Source organism: Oncorhynchus mykiss, chromosome 8 (assembly GCF_013265735.2).
Source record: "Oncorhynchus mykiss isolate Arlee chromosome 8, USDA_OmykA_1.1, whole genome shotgun sequence".
In the NCBI taxonomy this organism is placed as follows: domain Eukaryota; kingdom Metazoa; phylum Chordata; class Actinopteri; order Salmoniformes; family Salmonidae; genus Oncorhynchus; species Oncorhynchus mykiss.
In genome coordinates, this window is record NC_048572.1 from 1,478,837 (window position 1) to 1,499,569 (window position 20,733).

The 20,733-nt window shown below is 44.9% G+C and overlaps 1 protein-coding gene across 2 annotated transcripts; it reads right to left on the bottom strand.

The window, feature by feature from the left end:
* Positions 1-613: 613 nt before the first annotated feature.
* On the bottom strand, positions 614-19,864 carry armc1l (armadillo repeat containing 1, like). 2 transcript variants are annotated; one of them, XM_036984534.1, is made up of 7 exons: positions 19,711-19,864; positions 18,942-19,120; positions 18,436-18,527; positions 17,683-17,854; positions 4,537-4,653; positions 3,812-3,886; positions 614-1,458 (listed from the first exon to the last, which is right to left on the bottom strand). In XM_036984534.1, exons 2-7 carry the CDS (start codon positions 19,092-19,094, stop codon positions 1,264-1,266), a joined length of 804 nt encoding a protein of 267 aa, XP_036840429.1. In that variant the 5' UTR covers positions 19,095-19,120; positions 19,711-19,864; the 3' UTR covers positions 614-1,263. The 2 variants fall into 2 exon arrangements, with proteins under 2 accessions (XP_036840429.1, XP_036840431.1); XM_036984536.1 differs by having other exon boundaries at positions 19,631-19,720.
* Positions 19,865-20,733: the final 869 nt, after the last annotated feature.

Genomic DNA, 20,733 nt, shown 5'->3' on the forward strand with positions numbered 1-20,733 from the left:
ACCTACAGCCAATGTTGACACCTACAGCCAATGTTGACACCTACAGCCAATGTTGACACCTACAGCCAATGTTGACACCTACAGCCAATGTTGACACCTACAGCCAATGTTGACACCTACAGCCAATGTTGACACCTACAACCAATGTTGACACCTACAACCAATGTTGACACCTACAGCCAATGTTTACACCTACAGCCAATGTTGACACCTACAGCCAATGTTGACACCTACAGCCAATGTTGACACCTACAGCCAATGTTGACACCTACAGCCAATGTTGACACCTACAGCCAAAGCTTTTAAATCCATGACGGGGTGTGTACACTTCAGGAGATGTGTTGTAGAATGGGGATGCAGACATAGTGTACACTTCAGGAGATGTGTTGTAGAATGGGGATGCAGCCATAGTGTACACTTCAGGAGATGTGTTGTAGAATGGGGATGCAGACATAGTGTACACTTCAGGAGATGTGTTGTAGAATGGGGATGCAGACATAGTGTACACTTCAGGAGATGTGTTGTAGAATGGGGATGCAGACATAGTGTACACTTCAGGAGATGTGTTGTAGAATGGGGATGCAGACATAGTGTACACTTCAGGAGATGTGTCTTGTAGAATGGGGATGCAGACATAGTGTACACTTCAGGAGATGTGTTGTAGAATGGGGATGCAGCCATAGTGTACACTTCAGGAGATGTGTTGTAGAATGGGGATGCAGACATAGTGTACACTTCAGGAGATGTGTTGTAGAATGGGGATGCAGCCATAGTGTACACTTCAGGAGATGTGTTGTAGAATGGGGATGCAGACATAGTGTACACTTCAGGAGATGTGTTGTAGAATGGGGATGCAGCCATAGTGTACACTTCAGGAGATGTGTTGTAGAATGGGGATGCAGACATAGTGTACACTTCAGGAGATGTGTTGTAGAATGGGGATGCAGACATAGTGTACACTTCAGGAGATGTGTTGTAGAATGGGGATGCAGCCATAGTGTACACTTCAGGAGATGTGTTGTAGAATGGGGATGCAGACATAGTGTACACTTCAGGAGATGTGTTGTAGAATGGGGATGCAGCCATAGTGTACACTTCAGGAGATGTGTTGTAGAATGGGGATGCAGACATAGTGTACACTTCAGGAGATGTGTTGTAGAATGGGGATGCAGCCATAGTGTACACTTCAGGGCAGTTCTGCTGTGTTCCCAGTTCAGGTGTCCCCTGTGAGAACAGCCATGCCGGCTCCTGAGGGCCCCAGTTTCACCAGTAGAAGGATCTGGTGAGGAAAGTGGCTGCTGAGCCGAGCCAGCTGCCAGAGGTGTTGTCCTTGGCTGCGGTACGGGACACGGCACGGTCCGTCTTGCTCTCGGGACTCTCGTCCTCTGGGAGGTAGTCTGGTATTGAGACGTTCTCCTCCCTCACATTACCAACACACACACTGAGGGGGAGCAGGACCTGAGAGGAGAGAAGAGGGAGGAGAGGTGAGAAGAGGAGAGAGGAGAGAAGGGGAGAGAAAAGGAGGGAGGAGAGAAGGGGAGGGAGGAGAGAAGAGGAGAGAAGGGGAGGGAGAAGGGGAGGGAGAAGAGAGAAGGGGAAGGAGGAGAAGAGAGAAAGGGAAGGAGGAGAAGAGAGAAGGGGAGGGAGGAGAGAAGGAGAGGGAGGAGAGAAGGAGAGGGAGGAGAGAAGGGGAGGGAGGAGAGAAGGAGAGGGAGGAGAGAAGGGGAGGGAGGAGAGAAGGGGAGGGAGGAGAAGGGGTGGGAGGAGAAGAGAGAAGAGGAGAGAGGAGAAGAGAGAAGGGAGGGAGGAGAGAAGGGAGGGAGAAGAGGAAGGAGGAGAAGAGGGAAGGGGAGGGGAGAGAAGGGGAAGGGGAGAGAAGGGAGGGAGGAGAGAAGGGGAAGGAGGGGAGAGAAGGGGAAGGGGAGAGAAGGGAGGAGAGAAGGGAGGGAGGAGAGAAGGGGAAATGAGGAGAAGAGAGAAGGGGAAGGAGAAGGGGAAGGAGGAGAAGAGAGAAGGGGAAGGAGAAGAGAGAAGGGGAGGGAGGAGAAGAGAGAAGGGGAGGGGAGAGAAGGGAGGAGAGAAGGGAGGGAGGAGAGAGGAGAGGAGGGAGGAGAGAAGGGGAAGGAGGAGAAGAGAGAAGGGGAAGGAGGAGAAGAGAGAAGGGGAAGGAGGAGAAGAGAGAAGGGGAAGGAGAAGAGAGAAGGGGAAGGAGGAGAGAGAAGGGGAGGGAGGAGGAGAGAGAAGGGGAGGGAGGAGAAGAGAGAAGGGGAGGGGAGGGAGGAGAAGAGAGAAGGGGAGGGAGGAGAAGAGAGAAGGAAGGAGGAGAAGAGCGAAGGAAGGAGGAGAATAGAGAAGGGGAGGGAGGAGAAGAGAGAAGGGGAGGGAGGAGAAGAGAGAAGGGGAGGGAGGAGAGGAGAGAAGGAGAGGGAGGAGAAGAGAGAAGGGGAGGGGAGAGAAGGGGAAGGAGGAGAAGAGAGAATGGGAGGGGAGAGAAGGGAGGGAGGAGAGAAGGGGAGGAGAGAAGGGGAAGGAGGAGAAGACAGAAGAGGGAGGAGGAGAAGGGTAGGGAGGAGAAGAGAGAAGGAGAGGGAGGAGAGAAGGGGAGGGAGGAGAGAAGGGGAGGGAGGAGAAGAGAGAAGAGGAGAGAGGAGAAGAGAGAAGGGAGGGAGGAGAGAAGGGAGGGAGGAGAGAAGGGAGGGAGAAGAGGAAGGAGGAGAAGAGGGAAGGGGAGGGGAGAGAAGGGGAAGGGGAGAGAAGGGAGGAGAGAAGGGAGGGAGGAGAGAAGGGGAAGGAGGGGAGAGAAGGGGAAGGGGAGAGAAGGGAGGGAGGAGAGAAGGGGAAAGGAGGAGAAGAGAGAAGGGGAAGGAGGAGAAGAGAGAAGGGGAAGGAGGAGAAGAGAGAAGGGGAAGGAGAAGAGAGAAGGGGAGGGAGGAGAAGAGAGAAGGGGAGGGGAGAGAAGGGAGGAGAGAAGGGAGGGAGGAGAGAGGAGAGGAGGGAGGAGAGAAGGGGAAGGAAGAGAAGAGAGGAGGAGAAGAGAGAAGGGGAAGGAGGAGAAGAGAGAAGGGGAAGGAGAAGAGAGAAGGGGAAGGAGGAGAGAGAAGGGGAGGGAGGAGAAGAGAGAAGGGGAGGGGAGGGAGGAGAAGAGAGAAGGGGAGGGGAGGGAGGAGAAGAGAGAAGGGGAGGGAGGAGAAGAGAGAAGGAAGGAGGGGAAGAGAGAAGGAAGGAGGAGAAGAGAGAAGGGGAGGGAGGAGAAGAGAGAAGGGGAGGGAGGAGAAGAGAAGGGGAGGGAGAAGAGAGAAGGGGAGGGAGGAGAAGAGAGAAGGGGAGGGAGGAGAAGAGAGAAGGGGAGGGAGGAGAAGAGAGAAGGGGAGGGAGGAGAAGAGAGAAGGGGAGGGAGGAGAAGAGAGAAGGGGAGGGAGGAGAAGAGAGAAGGGGAAGGAGGAGAAGAGAGAAGGGGAAGGAGGAGAAGAGAGAAGGAAGGAGGAGAAGAGAGAAGGAAGGAGGAGAAGAGAGAAGGGGAGGGAGGAGAAGAGAGAAGGGGAGGGAGGAGAAGAGAGAAGGGAGGAGAGAAGGGGCAGAGAGAAGGGAGGAGAGAAGGGGCAGAGAGAAGGGAGGAGAGAAGGGGCAGAGAGAAGGGAGGGAGGAGAGAAGTGAGGGGAGGAGAGAAGGAGGGGAGGAGAGAAGGGAGGGAGGAGAGAAGGGAGGAGAGAAGGGAGGAGAGGAGAGAAGGGGAGGGAGAAGAGGCACACAGAAATGAACATGGAAGCTCAGGCCATTGTTCTTTCATTCTTTCCTGAGCCAAGTGTCTCACCTCCTCCCCAACTTCATTCCTCACCACCTGTTGGGCTGACAGCACCTTGGTAGCAGCGATGGCCGACGCCAGACTCTACAGGGAGAGATGGACACTTTTACAACACTTTAACCAATGGGCTAATCTGTGTATCTAGCTCTGTAGGCAGGGGTGTGTGTGTGTGTGTGTGTAAGAGAGACAGACGGAGAGACAGAGACAGACGGAGAGACAGACAGACGGAGAGAGAGACAGACGGAGAGAGAGACAGACGGAGAGAGAGACAGACGGAGAGACACAGAGGGAGAGAGACAGACGGAGAGACACAGACGGAGAGACACAGACGGAGAGACAGAGAGAGACAGACGGAGAGACACAGACGGAGAGACACAGACGGAGAGACAGACAGAGAGAGACACAGACGGAGAGACACAGACGGAGAGACAGACGGAGAGACAGACGGAGAGACAGACGGAGAGACAGACGGAGAGGCACAGACGGAGAGACACAGACGGAGAGACACAGACGGAGAGAGACAGACGGAGAGACAGAGAGAGACAGACGGAGAGACACAGACGGAGAGACACAGACGGAGAGACACAGACGGAGAGACACAGACAGAGACACAGACGGAGAGACACAGACGGAGAGACAGACGGAGAGACACAGACAGAGAGAGAGAGACAGAGAGACAGGCAGAGAGTCAGACAGACAGACAGACAGACAGACAGACAGTCAGATGGAGTTACTTCAGTGGGCAGGTCAGAGCGGATGCGAACGGTGCACCTCTTAGAAGCCATCTGGAAGGTGAAGCTGATCACTCCTTTCACCTTCAGCAGAGCCTCCTCACACACACCTCGCTGGGCCTGGACAACACACAGTCAGTTGGTGTACAGCAGGGTTTCCGGAAGCCGGTAAACCACGGCTTTTATAGCCGATAAACTACATGAAAATCCACTAAATAAAATTGTCGCTGGACAAATTGTCTGGGAGAAGAAAAAAAGGTCACTGCAAAAATAATGTTTTTTTTAATTGATGGAAATACCCGTTGACGTCCAAGGCTAATATACTACATAAGATAATACATCCTCAAGCTGCTTGGACATTAGTGTTGGGTGTGTGTTTCTATTCCTACTCACGCAGAAGACAGAGGTTCTCATAGAGGTCGTCAGCTAAGTGAACCCTGACTGGCCAGAGGACAGAGGTTCTCATAAGGGACTTCAGCTAAGTGTACCCTGGCCGGAAGACATAGGTCTTCAGCTAAGTGTACCCTGACTGGCCAGAGGACAGAGGTTCTCATAGAGGTCTTCAGCTAAGTGTACCCTGACTGGCCAGAGGACAGAGGTTCTCATAGAGGTCTTCAACTAAGTGTACCCTGACTGGCCAGAGGACAGAGGTTCTCATAAGGGACTTCAGCTAAGTGTACCCTGGCCGGAAGACATAGGTCTTCAGCTAAGTGAACCCTGACTGGCCAGAGGACAGAGGTTCTCATAGAGGTCTTCAGCTAAGTGTACCCTGACTGGACAGAGGACAGAGGTTCTCATAGAGGTATTCAACTAAGTGTACCCTGACTGGCCAGAGGACAGAGGTTCTCATAGAGGTATTCAACTAAGTGTACACTGACTGGGAAAAACTGGAAAAAGCTGTTGATAATCCCCGTTTCCAGTAAGGCCTCCGAGAGGGGATTCTTTCTCCAAAACAGAGTAAAGATGGCCTCAAGATCGCTCCTTGACGACAAAGTAACGAGGCTGATGTGCATCAAGCTGCTTCAAGGAGCTGGACAGTTTTGACTACCCAGCAGCAGCGGCAGCTCACTTTTACCAGGCCAAGATCCGCTACAAACGCATGTAAATTAGAGGCAAATGATTGTGTTTGTCAGGCACATTCCTAGCATTCCTGCTGCCGCACTAGGCCAGATATACATACTCCGCCCGTGTCATGTATAGTATGAAGATTTGGAATGGATTTGTAGACGAGAAGTCATGTGTATCATAGTCAATTAGTGCATTTCAGTTGAGCTAATTCAGTAGCACTTGGAAACAAAAACACTGTTGCCAACTACTCACATCAGAAAGATCGCTAGTCAGCCCACTGTCTATAGTAGAACAGTTATCAATCACTAGTCAGCCCACTGTCTATAGTAGCACAGTTATCAATCACTAGTCAGCCCACTGTCTATAGTAGGACACAGTTATCAATCACTAGTCAGCCCACTGTCTATAGTAGGACACAGTTATCAATCACTAGTCAGCCCACTGTCTATAGTAGGACACAGTTATCAATCACTAGTCAGCCCACTGTCTATAGTAGGACACAGTTATCAATCACTAGTCAGCCCACTGTCTATAGTAGGACACAGTTATCAATCACTAGTCAGCCCACTGTCTATAGTAGGACACAGTTATCAATCACTAGTCAGCCCACTGTCTATAGTAGGAAACAGTTATCAATCACTAGTCAGCCCACTGTCTATAGTAGGACACAGTTATCAATCACTAGTCAGCCCACTGTCTATAGTAGGACACAGTTATCAATCACTAGTCAGCCCACTGTCTATAGTAGCACAGTTATCAATCACTAGTCAGCCCACTGTCTATAGTAGGACACAGTTATCAATCACTAGTCAGCCCACTGTCTATAGTAGGACACAGTTATCAATCACTAGTCAGCCCACTGTCTATAGTAGGACACAGTTATCAATCACTAGTCAGCCCACTGTCTATAGTAGGACACAGTTATCAATCACTAGTCAGCCCACTGTCTATAGTAGGACACAGTTATCAATCACTAGTCAGCCCACTGTCTATAGTAGGACACAGTTATCAATCACTAGTCAGCCCACTGTCTATAGTAGGACACAGTTATCAATCACTAGTCAGCCCACTGTCTATAGTAGGACACAGTTATCAATCACTAGTCAGCCCACTGTCTATAGTAGGACACAGTTATCAATCACTAGTCAGCCCACTGTCTATAGTAGGACACAGTTATCAATCACTAGTCAGCCCACTGTCTATAGTAGGACACAGTTATCAATCACTAGTCAGCCCACTGTCTATAGTAGGAGACAGTTATCAATCACTAGTCAGCCCACTGTCTATAGTAGGAAACAGTTATCAATCACTAGTCAGCCCACTGTCTATAGTAGGAAACAGTTATCAATCACTAGTCAGCCCACTGTCTATAGTAGGACACAGTTATCAATCACTAGTCAGCCCACTGTCTATAGTAGGACACAGTTATCAATCACTAGTCAGCCCACTGTCTATAGTAGGAAACAGTTATCAATCACTAGTCAGCCCACTGTCTATAGTAGGACACAGTTATCAATCACTAGTCAGCCCACTGTCTATAGTAGGACACAGTTATCAATCACTAGTCAGCCCACTGTCTATAGTAGGACACAGTTATCAATCACTAGTCAGCCCACTGTCTATAGTAGGACACAGTTATCAATCACTAGTCAGCCCACTGTCTATAGTAGGACACAGTTATCAATCACTAGTCAGCTCACTGTCTATAGTAGGACAGTTATCAATCACTAGTCAGCCCACTGTCTATAGTAGGACACAGTTATCAATCACTAGTCAGCCCACTGTCTATAGTAGGACACAGTTATCAATCACTAGTCAGCCCACTGTCTATAGTAGGAGACAGTTATCAATCACTAGTCAGCCCACTGTCTATAGTAGGACACAGTTATCAATCACTAGTCAGCCCACTGTCTATAGTAGGACACAGTTATCAATCACTAGTCAGCCCACTGTCTATAGTAGGACACAGTTATCAATCACTAGTCAGCCCATTGTCTATAGTAGGACACAGTTATCAATCACTAGTCAGCCCACTGTCTATTGTAGGACAGTTATCAATCACTAGTCAGCCCACTGTCTATAGTAGGACACAGTTATCAATCACTAGTCAGCCCACTGTCTATAGTAGGACACAGTTATCAATCACTAGTCAGCCCACTGTCTATAGTAGGACACAGTTATCAATCACTAGTCAGCCCACTGTCTATAGTAGGACACAGTTATCAATCACTAGTCAGCCCACTGTCTATAGTAGGAAACAGTTATCAATCACTAGTCAGCCCACTGTCTATAGTAGGACACAGTTATCAATCACTAGTCAGCCCACTGTCTATAGTAGGACACAGTTATCAATCACTAGTCAGCCCACTGTCTATAGTAGGAAACAGTTATCAATCACTAGTCAGCCCACTGTCTATAGTAGGACACAGTTATCAATCACTAGTCAGCCCACTGTCTATAGTAGGACACAGTTATCAATCACTAGTCAGCCCACTGTCTATAGTAGGACACAGTTATCAATCACTAGTCAGCCCACTGTCTATAGTAGGAAACAGTTATCAATCACTAGTCAGCCCACTGTCTATAGTAGGACAGTTATCAATCACTAGTCAGCCCACTGTCTATAGTAGGACACAGTTATCAATCACTAGTCAGCCCACTGTCTATAGTAGGAAACAGTTATCAATCACTAGTCAGCCCACTGTCTATAGTAGGACACAGTTATCAATCACTAGTCAGCCCACTGTCTATAGTAGGAAACAGTTATCAATCACTAGTCAGCCCACTGTCTATAGTAGGACACAGTTATCAATCACTAGTCAGCCCACTGTCTATAGTAGGAGACAGTTATCAATCACTAGTCAGCCCACTGTCTATAGTAGGACACAGTTATCAATCACTAGTCAGCCCACTGTCTATAGTAGGACACAGTTATCAATCACTAGTCAGCCCACTGTCTATAGTAGGAAACAGTTATCAATCACTAGTCAGCCCACTGTCTATAGTAGGACACAGTTATCAATCACTAGTCAGCCCACTGTCTATAGTAGGACACAGTTATCAATCACTAGTCAGCCCACTGTCTATAGTAGGAAACAGTTATCAATCACTAGTCAGCCCACTGTCTATAGTAGGACACAGTTATCAATCACTAGTCAGCCCACTGTCTATAGTAGGACACAGTTATCAATCACTAGTCAGCCCACTGTCTATAGTAGGACACAGTTATCAATCACTAGTCAGCCCACTGTCTATAGTAGGACACAGTTATCAATCACTAGTCAGCCCACTGTCTATAGTAGGACACAGTTATCAATCACTAGTCAGCCCACTGTCTATAGTAGGACACAGTTATCAATCACTAGTCAGCCCACTGTCTATAGTAGGACACAGTTATCAATCACTAGTCAGCCCACTGTCTATAGTAGGAGACAGTTATCAATCACTAGTCAGCCCACTGTCTATAGTAGGAGACAGTTATCAATCACTAGTCAGCCCACTGTCTATAGTAGGACACAGTTATCAATCACTAGTCAGCCCACTGTCTATAGTAGGACACAGTTATCAATCACTAGTCAGCCCACTGTCTATAGTAGGACACAGTTATCAATCACTAGTCAGCCCACTGTCTATAGTAGGACACAGTTATCAATCACTAGTCAGCCCACTGTCTATAGTAGGACACAGTTATCAATCACTAGTCAGCCCACTGTCTATAGTAGGAGACAGTTATCAATCACTAGTCAGCCCACTGTCTATAGTAGGAGACAGTTATCAATCACTAGTCAGCCCACTGTCTATAGTAGGACACAGTTATCAATCACTAGTCAGCCCACTGTCTATAGTAGGACACAGTTATCAATCACTAGTCAGCCCACTGTCTATAGTAGGACACAGTTATCAATCACTAGTCAGCCCACTGTCTATAGTAGGACAGTTATCAATCACTAGTCAGCCCACTGTCTATAGTAGGACACAGTTATCAATCACTAGTCAGCCCACTGTCTATAGTAGGAAACAGTTATCAATCACTAGTCAGCCCACTGTCTATAGTAGGACACAGTTATCAATCACTAGTCAGCCCACTGTCTATAGTAGGAAACAGTTATCAATCACTAGTCAGCCCACTGTCTATAGTAGGACAGTTATCAATCACTAGTCAGCCCACTGTCTATAGTAGGACACAGTTATCAATCACTAGTCAGCCCACTGTCTATAGTAGGAGACAGTTATCAATCACTAGTCAGCCCACTGTCTATAGTAGGACACAGTTATCAATCACTAGTCAGCCCACTGTCTATAGTAGGACACAGTTATCAATCAAGCTGCTTCAAGGAGCTGGACAGTTTTGACTACCCAGCAGCAGCGGCAGCTCACTTTTACCAGGCCAAGATCCGCTACAAACGCATGTAAATTAGAGGCAAATGATTGTGTTTGTCAGGCACATTCCTAGCATTCCTGCTGCCGCACTAGGCCAGATATACATACTCCGCCCGTGTCATGTATAGTATGAAGATTTGGAATGGATTTGTAGACGAGAAGTCATGTGTATCATAGTCAATTAGTGCATTTCAGTTGAGCTAATTCAGTAGCACTTGGAAACAAAAACACTGTTGCCAACTACTCACATCAGAAAGATCGCTAGTCAGCCCACTGTCTATAGTAGAACAGTTATCAATCACTAGTCAGCCCACTGTCTATAGTAGCACAGTTATCAATCACTAGTCAGCCCACTGTCTATAGTAGGACACAGTTATCAATCACTAGTCAGCCCACTGTCTATAGTAGGACACAGTTATCAATCACTAGTCAGCCCACTGTCTATAGTAGGACACAGTTATCAATCACTAGTCAGCCCACTGTCTATAGTAGGACACAGTTATCAATCACTAGTCAGCCCACTGTCTATAGTAGGACACAGTTATCAATCACTAGTCAGCCCACTGTCTATAGTAGGACACAGTTATCAATCACTAGTCAGCCCACTGTCTATAGTAGGAAACAGTTATCAATCACTAGTCAGCCCACTGTCTATAGTAGGACACAGTTATCAATCACTAGTCAGCCCACTGTCTATAGTAGGACACAGTTATCAATCACTAGTCAGCCCACTGTCTATAGTAGCACAGTTATCAATCACTAGTCAGCCCACTGTCTATAGTAGGACACAGTTATCAATCACTAGTCAGCCCACTGTCTATAGTAGGACACAGTTATCAATCACTAGTCAGCCCACTGTCTATAGTAGGACACAGTTATCAATCACTAGTCAGCCCACTGTCTATAGTAGGACACAGTTATCAATCACTAGTCAGCCCACTGTCTATAGTAGGACACAGTTATCAATCACTAGTCAGCCCACTGTCTATAGTAGGACACAGTTATCAATCACTAGTCAGCCCACTGTCTATAGTAGGACACAGTTATCAATCACTAGTCAGCCCACTGTCTATAGTAGGACACAGTTATCAATCACTAGTCAGCCCACTGTCTATAGTAGGACACAGTTATCAATCACTAGTCAGCCCACTGTCTATAGTAGGACACAGTTATCAATCACTAGTCAGCCCACTGTCTATAGTAGGACACAGTTATCAATCACTAGTCAGCCCACTGTCTATAGTAGGAGACAGTTATCAATCACTAGTCAGCCCACTGTCTATAGTAGGAAACAGTTATCAATCACTAGTCAGCCCACTGTCTATAGTAGGAAACAGTTATCAATCACTAGTCAGCCCACTGTCTATAGTAGGACACAGTTATCAATCACTAGTCAGCCCACTGTCTATAGTAGGACACAGTTATCAATCACTAGTCAGCCCACTGTCTATAGTAGGAAACAGTTATCAATCACTAGTCAGCCCACTGTCTATAGTAGGACACAGTTATCAATCACTAGTCAGCCCACTGTCTATAGTAGGACACAGTTATCAATCACTAGTCAGCCCACTGTCTATAGTAGGACACAGTTATCAATCACTAGTCAGCCCACTGTCTATAGTAGGACACAGTTATCAATCACTAGTCAGCCCACTGTCTATAGTAGGACACAGTTATCAATCACTAGTCAGCTCACTGTCTATAGTAGGACAGTTATCAATCACTAGTCAGCCCACTGTCTATAGTAGGACACAGTTATCAATCACTAGTCAGCCCACTGTCTATAGTAGGACACAGTTATCAATCACTAGTCAGCCCACTGTCTATAGTAGGAGACAGTTATCAATCACTAGTCAGCCCACTGTCTATAGTAGGACACAGTTATCAATCACTAGTCAGCCCACTGTCTATAGTAGGACACAGTTATCAATCACTAGTCAGCCCACTGTCTATAGTAGGACACAGTTATCAATCACTAGTCAGCCCATTGTCTATAGTAGGACACAGTTATCAATCACTAGTCAGCCCACTGTCTATTGTAGGACAGTTATCAATCACTAGTCAGCCCACTGTCTATAGTAGGACACAGTTATCAATCACTAGTCAGCCCACTGTCTATAGTAGGACACAGTTATCAATCACTAGTCAGCCCACTGTCTATAGAAGGACACAGTTATCAATCACTAGTCAGCCCACTGTCTATAGTAGGACACAGTTATCAATCACTAGTCAGCCCACTGTCTATAGTAGGAAACAGTTATCAATCACTAGTCAGCCCACTGTCTATAGTAGGACACAGTTATCAATCACTAGTCAGCCCACTGTCTATAGTAGGACACAGTTATCAATCACTAGTCAGCCCACTGTCTATAGTAGGAAACAGTTATCAATCACTAGTCAGCCCACTGTCTATAGTAGGACACAGTTATCAATCACTAGTCAGCCCACTGTCTATAGTAGGACACAGTTATCAATCACTAGTCAGCCCACTGTCTATAGTAGGACACAGTTATCAATCACTAGTCAGCCCACTGTCTATAGTAGGAAACAGTTATCAATCACTAGTCAGCCCACTGTCTATAGTAGGACAGTTATCAATCACTAGTCAGCCCACTGTCTATAGTAGGACACAGTTATCAATCACTAGTCAGCCCACTGTCTATAGTAGGAAACAGTTATCAATCACTAGTCAGCCCACTGTCTATAGTAGGACACAGTTATCAATCACTAGTCAGCCCACTGTCTATAGTAGGAAACAGTTATCAATCACTAGTCAGCCCACTGTCTATAGTAGGACACAGTTATCAATCACTAGTCAGCCCACTGTCTATAGTAGGAGACAGTTATCAATCACTAGTCAGCCCACTGTCTATAGTAGGACACAGTTATCAATCACTAGTCAGCCCACTGTCTATAGTAGGACACAGTTATCAATCACTAGTCAGCCCACTGTCTATAGTAGGAAACAGTTATCAATCACTAGTCAGCCCACTGTCTATAGTAGGACACAGTTATCAATCACTAGTCAGCCCACTGTCTATAGTAGGACACAGTTATCAATCACTAGTCAGCCCACTGTCTATAGTAGGAAACAGTTATCAATCACTAGTCAGCCCACTGTCTATAGTAGGACACAGTTATCAATCACTAGTCAGCCCACTGTCTATAGTAGGACACAGTTATCAATCACTAGTCAGCCCACTGTCTATAGTAGGACACAGTTATCAATCACTAGTCAGCCCACTGTCTATAGTAGGACACAGTTATCAATCACTAGTCAGCCCACTGTCTATAGTAGGACACAGTTATCAATCACTAGTCAGCCCACTGTCTATAGTAGGACACAGTTATCAATCACTAGTCAGCCCACTGTCTATAGTAGGACACAGTTATCAATCACTAGTCAGCCCACTGTCTATAGTAGGAGACAGTTATCAATCACTAGTCAGCCCACTGTCTATAGTAGGAGACAGTTATCAATCACTAGTCAGCCCACTGTCTATAGTAGGACACAGTTATCAATCACTAGTCAGCCCACTGTCTATAGTAGGACACAGTTATCAATCACTAGTCAGCCCACTGTCTATAGTAGGACACAGTTATCAATCACTAGTCAGCCCACTGTCTATAGTAGGACACAGTTATCAATCACTAGTCAGCCCACTGTCTATAGTAGGACACAGTTATCAATCACTAGTCAGCCCACTGTCTATAGTAGGAGACAGTTATCAATCACTAGTCAGCCCACTGTCTATAGTAGGAGACAGTTATCAATCACTAGTCAGCCCACTGTCTATAGTAGGACACAGTTATCAATCACTAGTCAGCCCACTGTCTATAGTAGGACACAGTTATCAATCACTAGTCAGCCCACTGTCTATAGTAGGACACAGTTATCAATCACTAGTCAGCCCACTGTCTATAGTAGGACACAGTTATCAATCACTAGTCAGCCCACTGTCTATAGTAGGGCACAGTTATCAATCACTAGTCAGCCCACTGTCTATAGTAGGACACAGTTATCAATCACTAGTCAGCCCACTGTCTATAGTAGGACACAGTTATCAATCACTAGTCAGCCCACTGTCTATAGTAGGACACAGTTATCAATCACTAGTCAGCCCACTGTCTATAGTAGGACACAGTTATCAATCACTAGTCAGCCCACTGTCTATAGTAGGAGACAGTTATCAATCACTAGTCAGCCCACTGTCTATAGTAGGACACAGTTATCAATCACTAGTCAGCCCACTGTCTATAGTAGGACACAGTTATCAATCACTAGTCAGCCCACTGTCTATAGTAGGACACAGTTATCAATCACTAGTCAGCCCATTGTCTATAGTAGGACACAGTTATCAATCACTAGTCAGCCCACTGTCTATTGTAGGACAGTTATCAATCACTAGTCAGCCCACTGTCTATAGTAGGACACAGTTATCAATCACTAGTCAGCCCACTGTCTATAGTAGGACACAGTTATCAATCACTAGTCAGCCCACTGTCTATAGTAGGACACAGTTATCAATCACTAGTCAGCCCACTGTCTATAGTAGGACACAGTTATCAATCACTAGTCAGCCCACTGTCTATAGTAGGACACAGTTATCAATCACTAGTCAGCCCACTGTCTATAGTAGGACACAGTTATCAATCACTAGTCAGCCCACTGTCTATAGTAGGAAACAGTTATCAATCACTAGTCAGCCCACTGTCTATAGTAGGACACAGTTATCAATCACTAGTCAGCCCACTGTCTATAGTAGGACACAGTTATCAATCACTAGTCAGCCCACTGTCTATAGTAGGAAACAGTTATCAATCACTAGTCAGCCCACTGTCTATAGTAGGACACAGTTATCAATCACTAGTCAGCCCACTGTCTATAGTAGGACACAGTTATCAATCACTAGTCAGCCCACTGTCTATAGTAGGACACAGTTATCAATCACTAGTCAGCCCATTGTCTATAGTAGGACACAGTTATCAATCACTAGTCAGCCCACTGTCTATTGTAGGACAGTTATCAATCACTAGTCAGCCCACTGTCTATAGTAGGACACAGTTATCAATCACTAGTCAGCCCACTGTCTATAGTAGGACACAGTTATCAATCACTAGTCAGCCCACTGTCTATAGTAGGACACAGTTATCAATCACTAGTCAGCCCACTGTCTATAGTAGGACACAGTTATCAATCACTAGTCAGCCCACTGTCTATAGTAGGACACAGTTATCAATCACTAGTCAGCCCACTGTCTATAGTAGGACACAGTTATCAATCACTAGTCAGCCCACTGTCTATAGTAGGAAACAGTTATCAATCACTAGTCAGCCCACTGTCTATAGTAGGACACAGTTATCAATCACTAGTCAGCCCACTGTCTATAGTAGGACACAGTTATCAATCACTAGTCAGCCCACTGTCTATAGTAGGAAACAGTTATCAATCACTAGTCAGCCCACTGTCTATAGTAGGACACAGTTATCAATCACTAGTCAGCCCACTGTCTATAGTAGGACACAGTTATCAATCACTAGTCAGCCCACTGTCTATAGTAGGACACAGTTATCAATCACTAGTCAGCCCACTGTCTATAGTAGGAAACAGTTATCAATCACTAGTCAGCCCACTGTCTATAGTAGGACAGTTATCAATCACTAGTCAGCCCACTGTCTATAGTAGGACACAGTTATCAATCACTAGTCAGCCCACTGTCTATAGTAGGAAACAGTTATCAATCACTAGTCAGCCCACTGTCTATAGTAGGACACAGTTATCAATCACTAGTCAGCCCACTGTCTATAGTAGGAAACAGTTATCAATCACTAGTCAGCCCACTGTCTATAGTAGGACAGTTATCAATCACTAGTCAGCCCACTGTCTATAGTAGGACACAGTTATCAATCACTAGTCAGCCCACTGTCTATAGTAGGAGACAGTTATCAATCACTAGTCAGCCCACTGTCTATAGTAGGACACAGTTATCAATCACTAGTCAGCCCACTGTCTATAGTAGGACACAGTTATCAATCACTAGTCAGCCCACTGTCTATAGTAGGAAACAGTTATCAATCACTAGTCAGCCCACTGTCTATAGTAGGACACAGTTATCAATCACTAGTCAGCCCACTGTCTATAGTAGGACACAGTTATCAATCACTAGTCAGCCCACTGTCTATAGTAGGACACAGAGTGGTTATCAATAACCCACGTATATCACAATTGACAGGTAGGGGGGCTCCTGTTTGGAGCTCCACTCACACAAAACATTTGATTGGTTTGATAAGTAACAATGCGTCACTAGTTTCTATTCAGACTCCACCACTAGACCCCTTTTTAGCATATTTCTGCCTTCCTCCAGGCTTTCCTGACTTAAGGCTGGTTTCTGAGGATATCTATGTAGTGAGCTGTGTGTATATATACAGTTGAAGTCGGAAGTTTAAATAACCCTTAGCCAAATACATTTAAAATCAGTTTTTCACAATTCCTGACATTTAATCCTAGTAAAAATTCCCTGTTTTAGGTCAGTTAGGATCACCACTTTTGTTCTTCGTCTTGTAAGCCTCCCCCTTTTTCCTCCAAACATAACGATGGTCATTATGGCCAAACAGTTCAATTTTTGTTTCACCAGACCAGAGGACATTTCTCCAAAAAATACAATCTTTGACCCCATGTGCAGTTGCAAACCGTAGTCTGGCTTTTTTATGGCGGTTTTGGAGCAGTGGCTTCTTCCTTGCTGAGCGACCTTTCAGGTTATGTCGATATAGGACTCGTTTTACTGTGGATATTGATACTTTTGTACCTGTTTCCTCCAGCATCTTCACAAGGTCCTTTGCTGTTGTTCTGGGATTAATTTGCACTTTTCACACCAAAGTACGTTCATCTCTAGGAAACAGAATGCGTCTCCTTCCTGAGCGGTATGACGGCTGCATGGTCCCATGGTGTTCATACTTGCGTACTATTGTTTGTACAGATGAATGTGGTACCTTCAGGCGTTTGGAAACTGCTCCCAAGGATGAACCAGACTTGTGGAGGTCTACAATTTTTTTCCTGAGGTCTTGGCTGATTTCTTTAGATTTTCCCATGATGTCAAGCAAAGAGGCATTGGAGTTTGAAGGTAGGCCTTGAAATACATCCACAGGTACACCTCCAATTGACTCCAATTATGTCAATTAGCCTATCAGAAGCTTCTAAAGCCATGACATCATTTTCTGGGCTTTTCCAATCTGTTTAAAGGCACAGTCAACTTAGTGCATGTACACTTCTGACCCACTGGAATTGTGATACAGTGAATTATAAGTAAAATATTCCGTCTGTTAACAATTGTTAGAAAAATTACTTTTGTCATGCAAAGTAGATGTCCTAACCGACTTGCCAAAACTATAGTTTGTTAACAAGAAATTTGTGGAGTGGTTGAAAAACTAGTTTTAATGACCCCAACCTAAGTGTAAGTAAACATCCAACTTCAACTGTATGTATATATAGAATAGACTGTCATGGCTACTTTGAAGAATCGAAAACATATTTAGATTTATTTAACACTTTTTTGGTTACTACATGATTCCATATGTGTTATTTCATCTTGTTGATGTCTTCACTATTATGCTACAATGTAGAAAATAGTCAAAATAAAGAAGAACCCTGGAAGGAGTAGGTGCGTTTCAAACTTTTGACTGGAACGGTATATATACACTCACAGTGCTGTCCAGGCCTTGGATGTGCAGAGTGACAGACTTGTTCTTCCCTTTGGAAGAGTTGAGGAAGAACTGGGGTTTGTTTCTCCTCCTCTCTTTCTCTGGGCTGGGCGGGGCACTCAGGATTCCATACACCTCCCGCGACAGGGTATTGATGTCATCACACAAACCACTCCTACAAGAGACAGGGCCAGGATGTCAGATGACCTGGCTATATACAGGAAGTACCAGATAATAACATGGCTATATACAGGAAGTACCAGATAATAACATGGCTATATACAGGAAGTACCAGGTAATAACATGGCTATATACAAGGAGTACCAGGTAATAACATGGCTATTTACAGGGAGTACCAGGTAATAACATGGCTATATACAGGGAGTACCAGTACCGAGCTGATGTGCAGGGGTACGAGGTAATTGAGGTAGCTATGTACATTTGGTAGGGTTAAAGTTACTAGGCAACAGGATAGATAAGACAATAGCAGCAGCGTATGTTACGTGTGTGTGTGTGTGTGTTGTCAGTGTAAGTATGTGTGAGTGTGTACAGTCCAGTGCGTGTGTGTAGACTCAGTGCCAGAGAGTTAGTACAAAAAGAGACAGGACCAAGAGAGGAGTAGGATTCATTGAAAACATTAATTTGCCCAGTTGATTGATGCACATTGTTGCAATTCACAATTGTGATGCCGAAGCCATAGGTAGAGTTTTTTTTACACACACACAGTTAAACAGGGACCTGAGAGAGTGGACTGACCTCTCCATCAGGGTCACCAGGCTGACCATCATGCCCAGTTCATTCTTCATAGTGGTGACGTTCAGGGGCCACTCTGCCAGGTAGCGCATAGTCTGAGAGGAGAGATTACAAATCAGAGACACTACTACATCCTGTTCCCAAGTTTCAGGGGGATGTTGAGTGTCACTGTCATGTTGGCATTGTTTTTGAATGTGTATTGTCTGGTTAGATTTAGCCTCGGTCATCCAGGCTTCCTTTCCTCAACGAGACGAGACTTGGAAGGATGGCCAGCGCGAGACAATTATATTAGAAGGAACTGCTTTGTATACTGTTGTGTTTTTTTTTTTGTTTCTTCTTGTGGATTTTTTTTTTACCGTTTCCAACTAGCTTTACTATAACGTAAACAAATACAGCTCATTCTGCAGCTGTAACCTATTAGTCATCTCTGTTTTTGTCTGTTCTGTTCTTGCTTGTTTGATTGTCATTGTGGTTTCTGTAGCTAGGGGCCAGTAGCAGGTTAAACCGACCTGCAGGGTGGCGAACAGCACTTGCGGGTCCTGGTGGTCCAGGAAGAGAACCAGCCCGGGGAGACAGCCCTGGTCCTGGACTATTGCCTCCCGGTTCTGGGGCTCCGACGCCAGGTCCCGGAGCTGGGTCACCACAGACAGAGCATCCATCATCTTAGTTAATCTAACTTACCGAGTCTCTGCAGCAGAGAAAGGTGTAGTGAGATAAGATGTATAATTAGACACAGTAGATGTATTGAAAAGGGCAGGTGGATGATGCTAACACACACACTCTCGTCACTGCCTTGCTTGGCCTCACTAACGATACTGTGTATGTCGAGCTAGCTAACGTTATCTAGGGTTTGTTGCTACCCAGCTAAGCTAACGTTATCTAGGGTTTGTTGCTACCCAGCTAAGCTAACGTTATCTAGGGTTTGTTGCTACCCAGCTAAGCTAACGTTATCTAGGGTTTGTTGCTACCCAGCTAGCTAAACGTAAAATACGTAAAAACGACGACAAAATACAATGAATGAATTGAGTAGTTGACGTTAATGTCATGAAACACATATCTATATAGATTAGCAAAACAAGTTCGTTAACGAAGCTAGCTCATAACTTATTTGGCTGAAAACTAACTTCACTTATATCCAGATATGTTTTTTTGTTGTTGTTGAAAGTATGGTAAGTTAGTTTGCAACTTTTCTTTGTACCTCAATATATATTTTGATCAACTATTACAAATTCCGTTAAAAGTCGGTAACTAAAACCGCCAAGATTTGAAACGTCTTACCGCGAGACAAACCGGCTCGTGCACACAGACAAAACAACGATTTTGCCTCATTAGTCGAACAGCTTCTGTCACATTGCATGGTGAGCCCTTCTGATTGGCGTAGATTTTTTTGTATTCAAATTGAAATGTCCAATCACGGCACGTTTTGCTGAGCACGGGCTATTTCAGTTCGCTTGGAGAATTTTATTTCACGATTTCTTTGATACGTTTTGGTCACATTTCCAAATTAACCATGTGGTAAGAGAAGATGATCAACCTTATTCATAGTATACAGTTTATACATCTAATATTTGCCAATATTGAGTCCATACTAGCTAACTAGTTTATCGGTCTACCGCCATCTGATAAATGTGTTTTGATGATCCAATGTTTTAGAATACTGCAATAGGCGAATTTGTTTTGCATGGGCCGGTACCCCGGGTCAGTGGCGATTATATTTAAGGAGCAATAGAATGGTCTAAAATGTATTAACTCCGCTCACCCATGGCACCGGAACATGGAAAACGAACTCCCGCGATATTCAGTCGTCACCTTTTTTATTTGATTATTAAAGTATATTTTGTGCAAGATTTTAAAGTTAATTTATTTTACTTTATTTGATATACAAAATATGTGAGTGAGCAACCAAGCGTTCTTCCATTCAATTTCAGTAATATATGCATTCCAGAGAAATTTCCCTCTAGGAGGGATCTTGTTGTTGAAGTTAGTTATTTTATTAATGTATTATTACATTTCTTATCCAGCAGGGGGCAACCTTCTAACAAATTGTGCATCAATCTTGACATGTTCTCAAAAATCATTAATTTAGTAGTTTAATTTAGTAAGTCCTGGAGGTTATTGTTTTGGATATAGTATCACATTCTTTATAATGTATTGGGAAGTTGTGCTTCTAAGAACTTTCTCTAAGAGAGTAGATTTTCTTTTTTATCAAATAAATGAAGCACAAATATAATATTTATTTCAAACCACTTAGGGAAGAACAAAGACTTGTTTTTAACAACAATATCTTTGTTGTTCCACAGA

Bases quoted from the DNA above. Each gene is read 5' to 3' on its own strand.
- armc1l (XM_036984534.1), bottom strand. From the start codon at position 19,094: ATGATGGATGCTCTGTCTGTGGTGACCCAGCTCCGGGACCTGGCGTCG. The intron at 17,855-18,435 runs GTCAGTCCACTC...TGTCTCTTGTAG, and splicing joins CTGGTGACCCTGATGGAGAG to GAGTGGTTTGTGTGATGACA. The intron at 3,887-4,536 runs GTAACTCCATCT...CTCTCCCTGTAG, and splicing joins GCTCTGACCTGCCCACTGAA to AGTCTGGCGTCGGCCATCGC.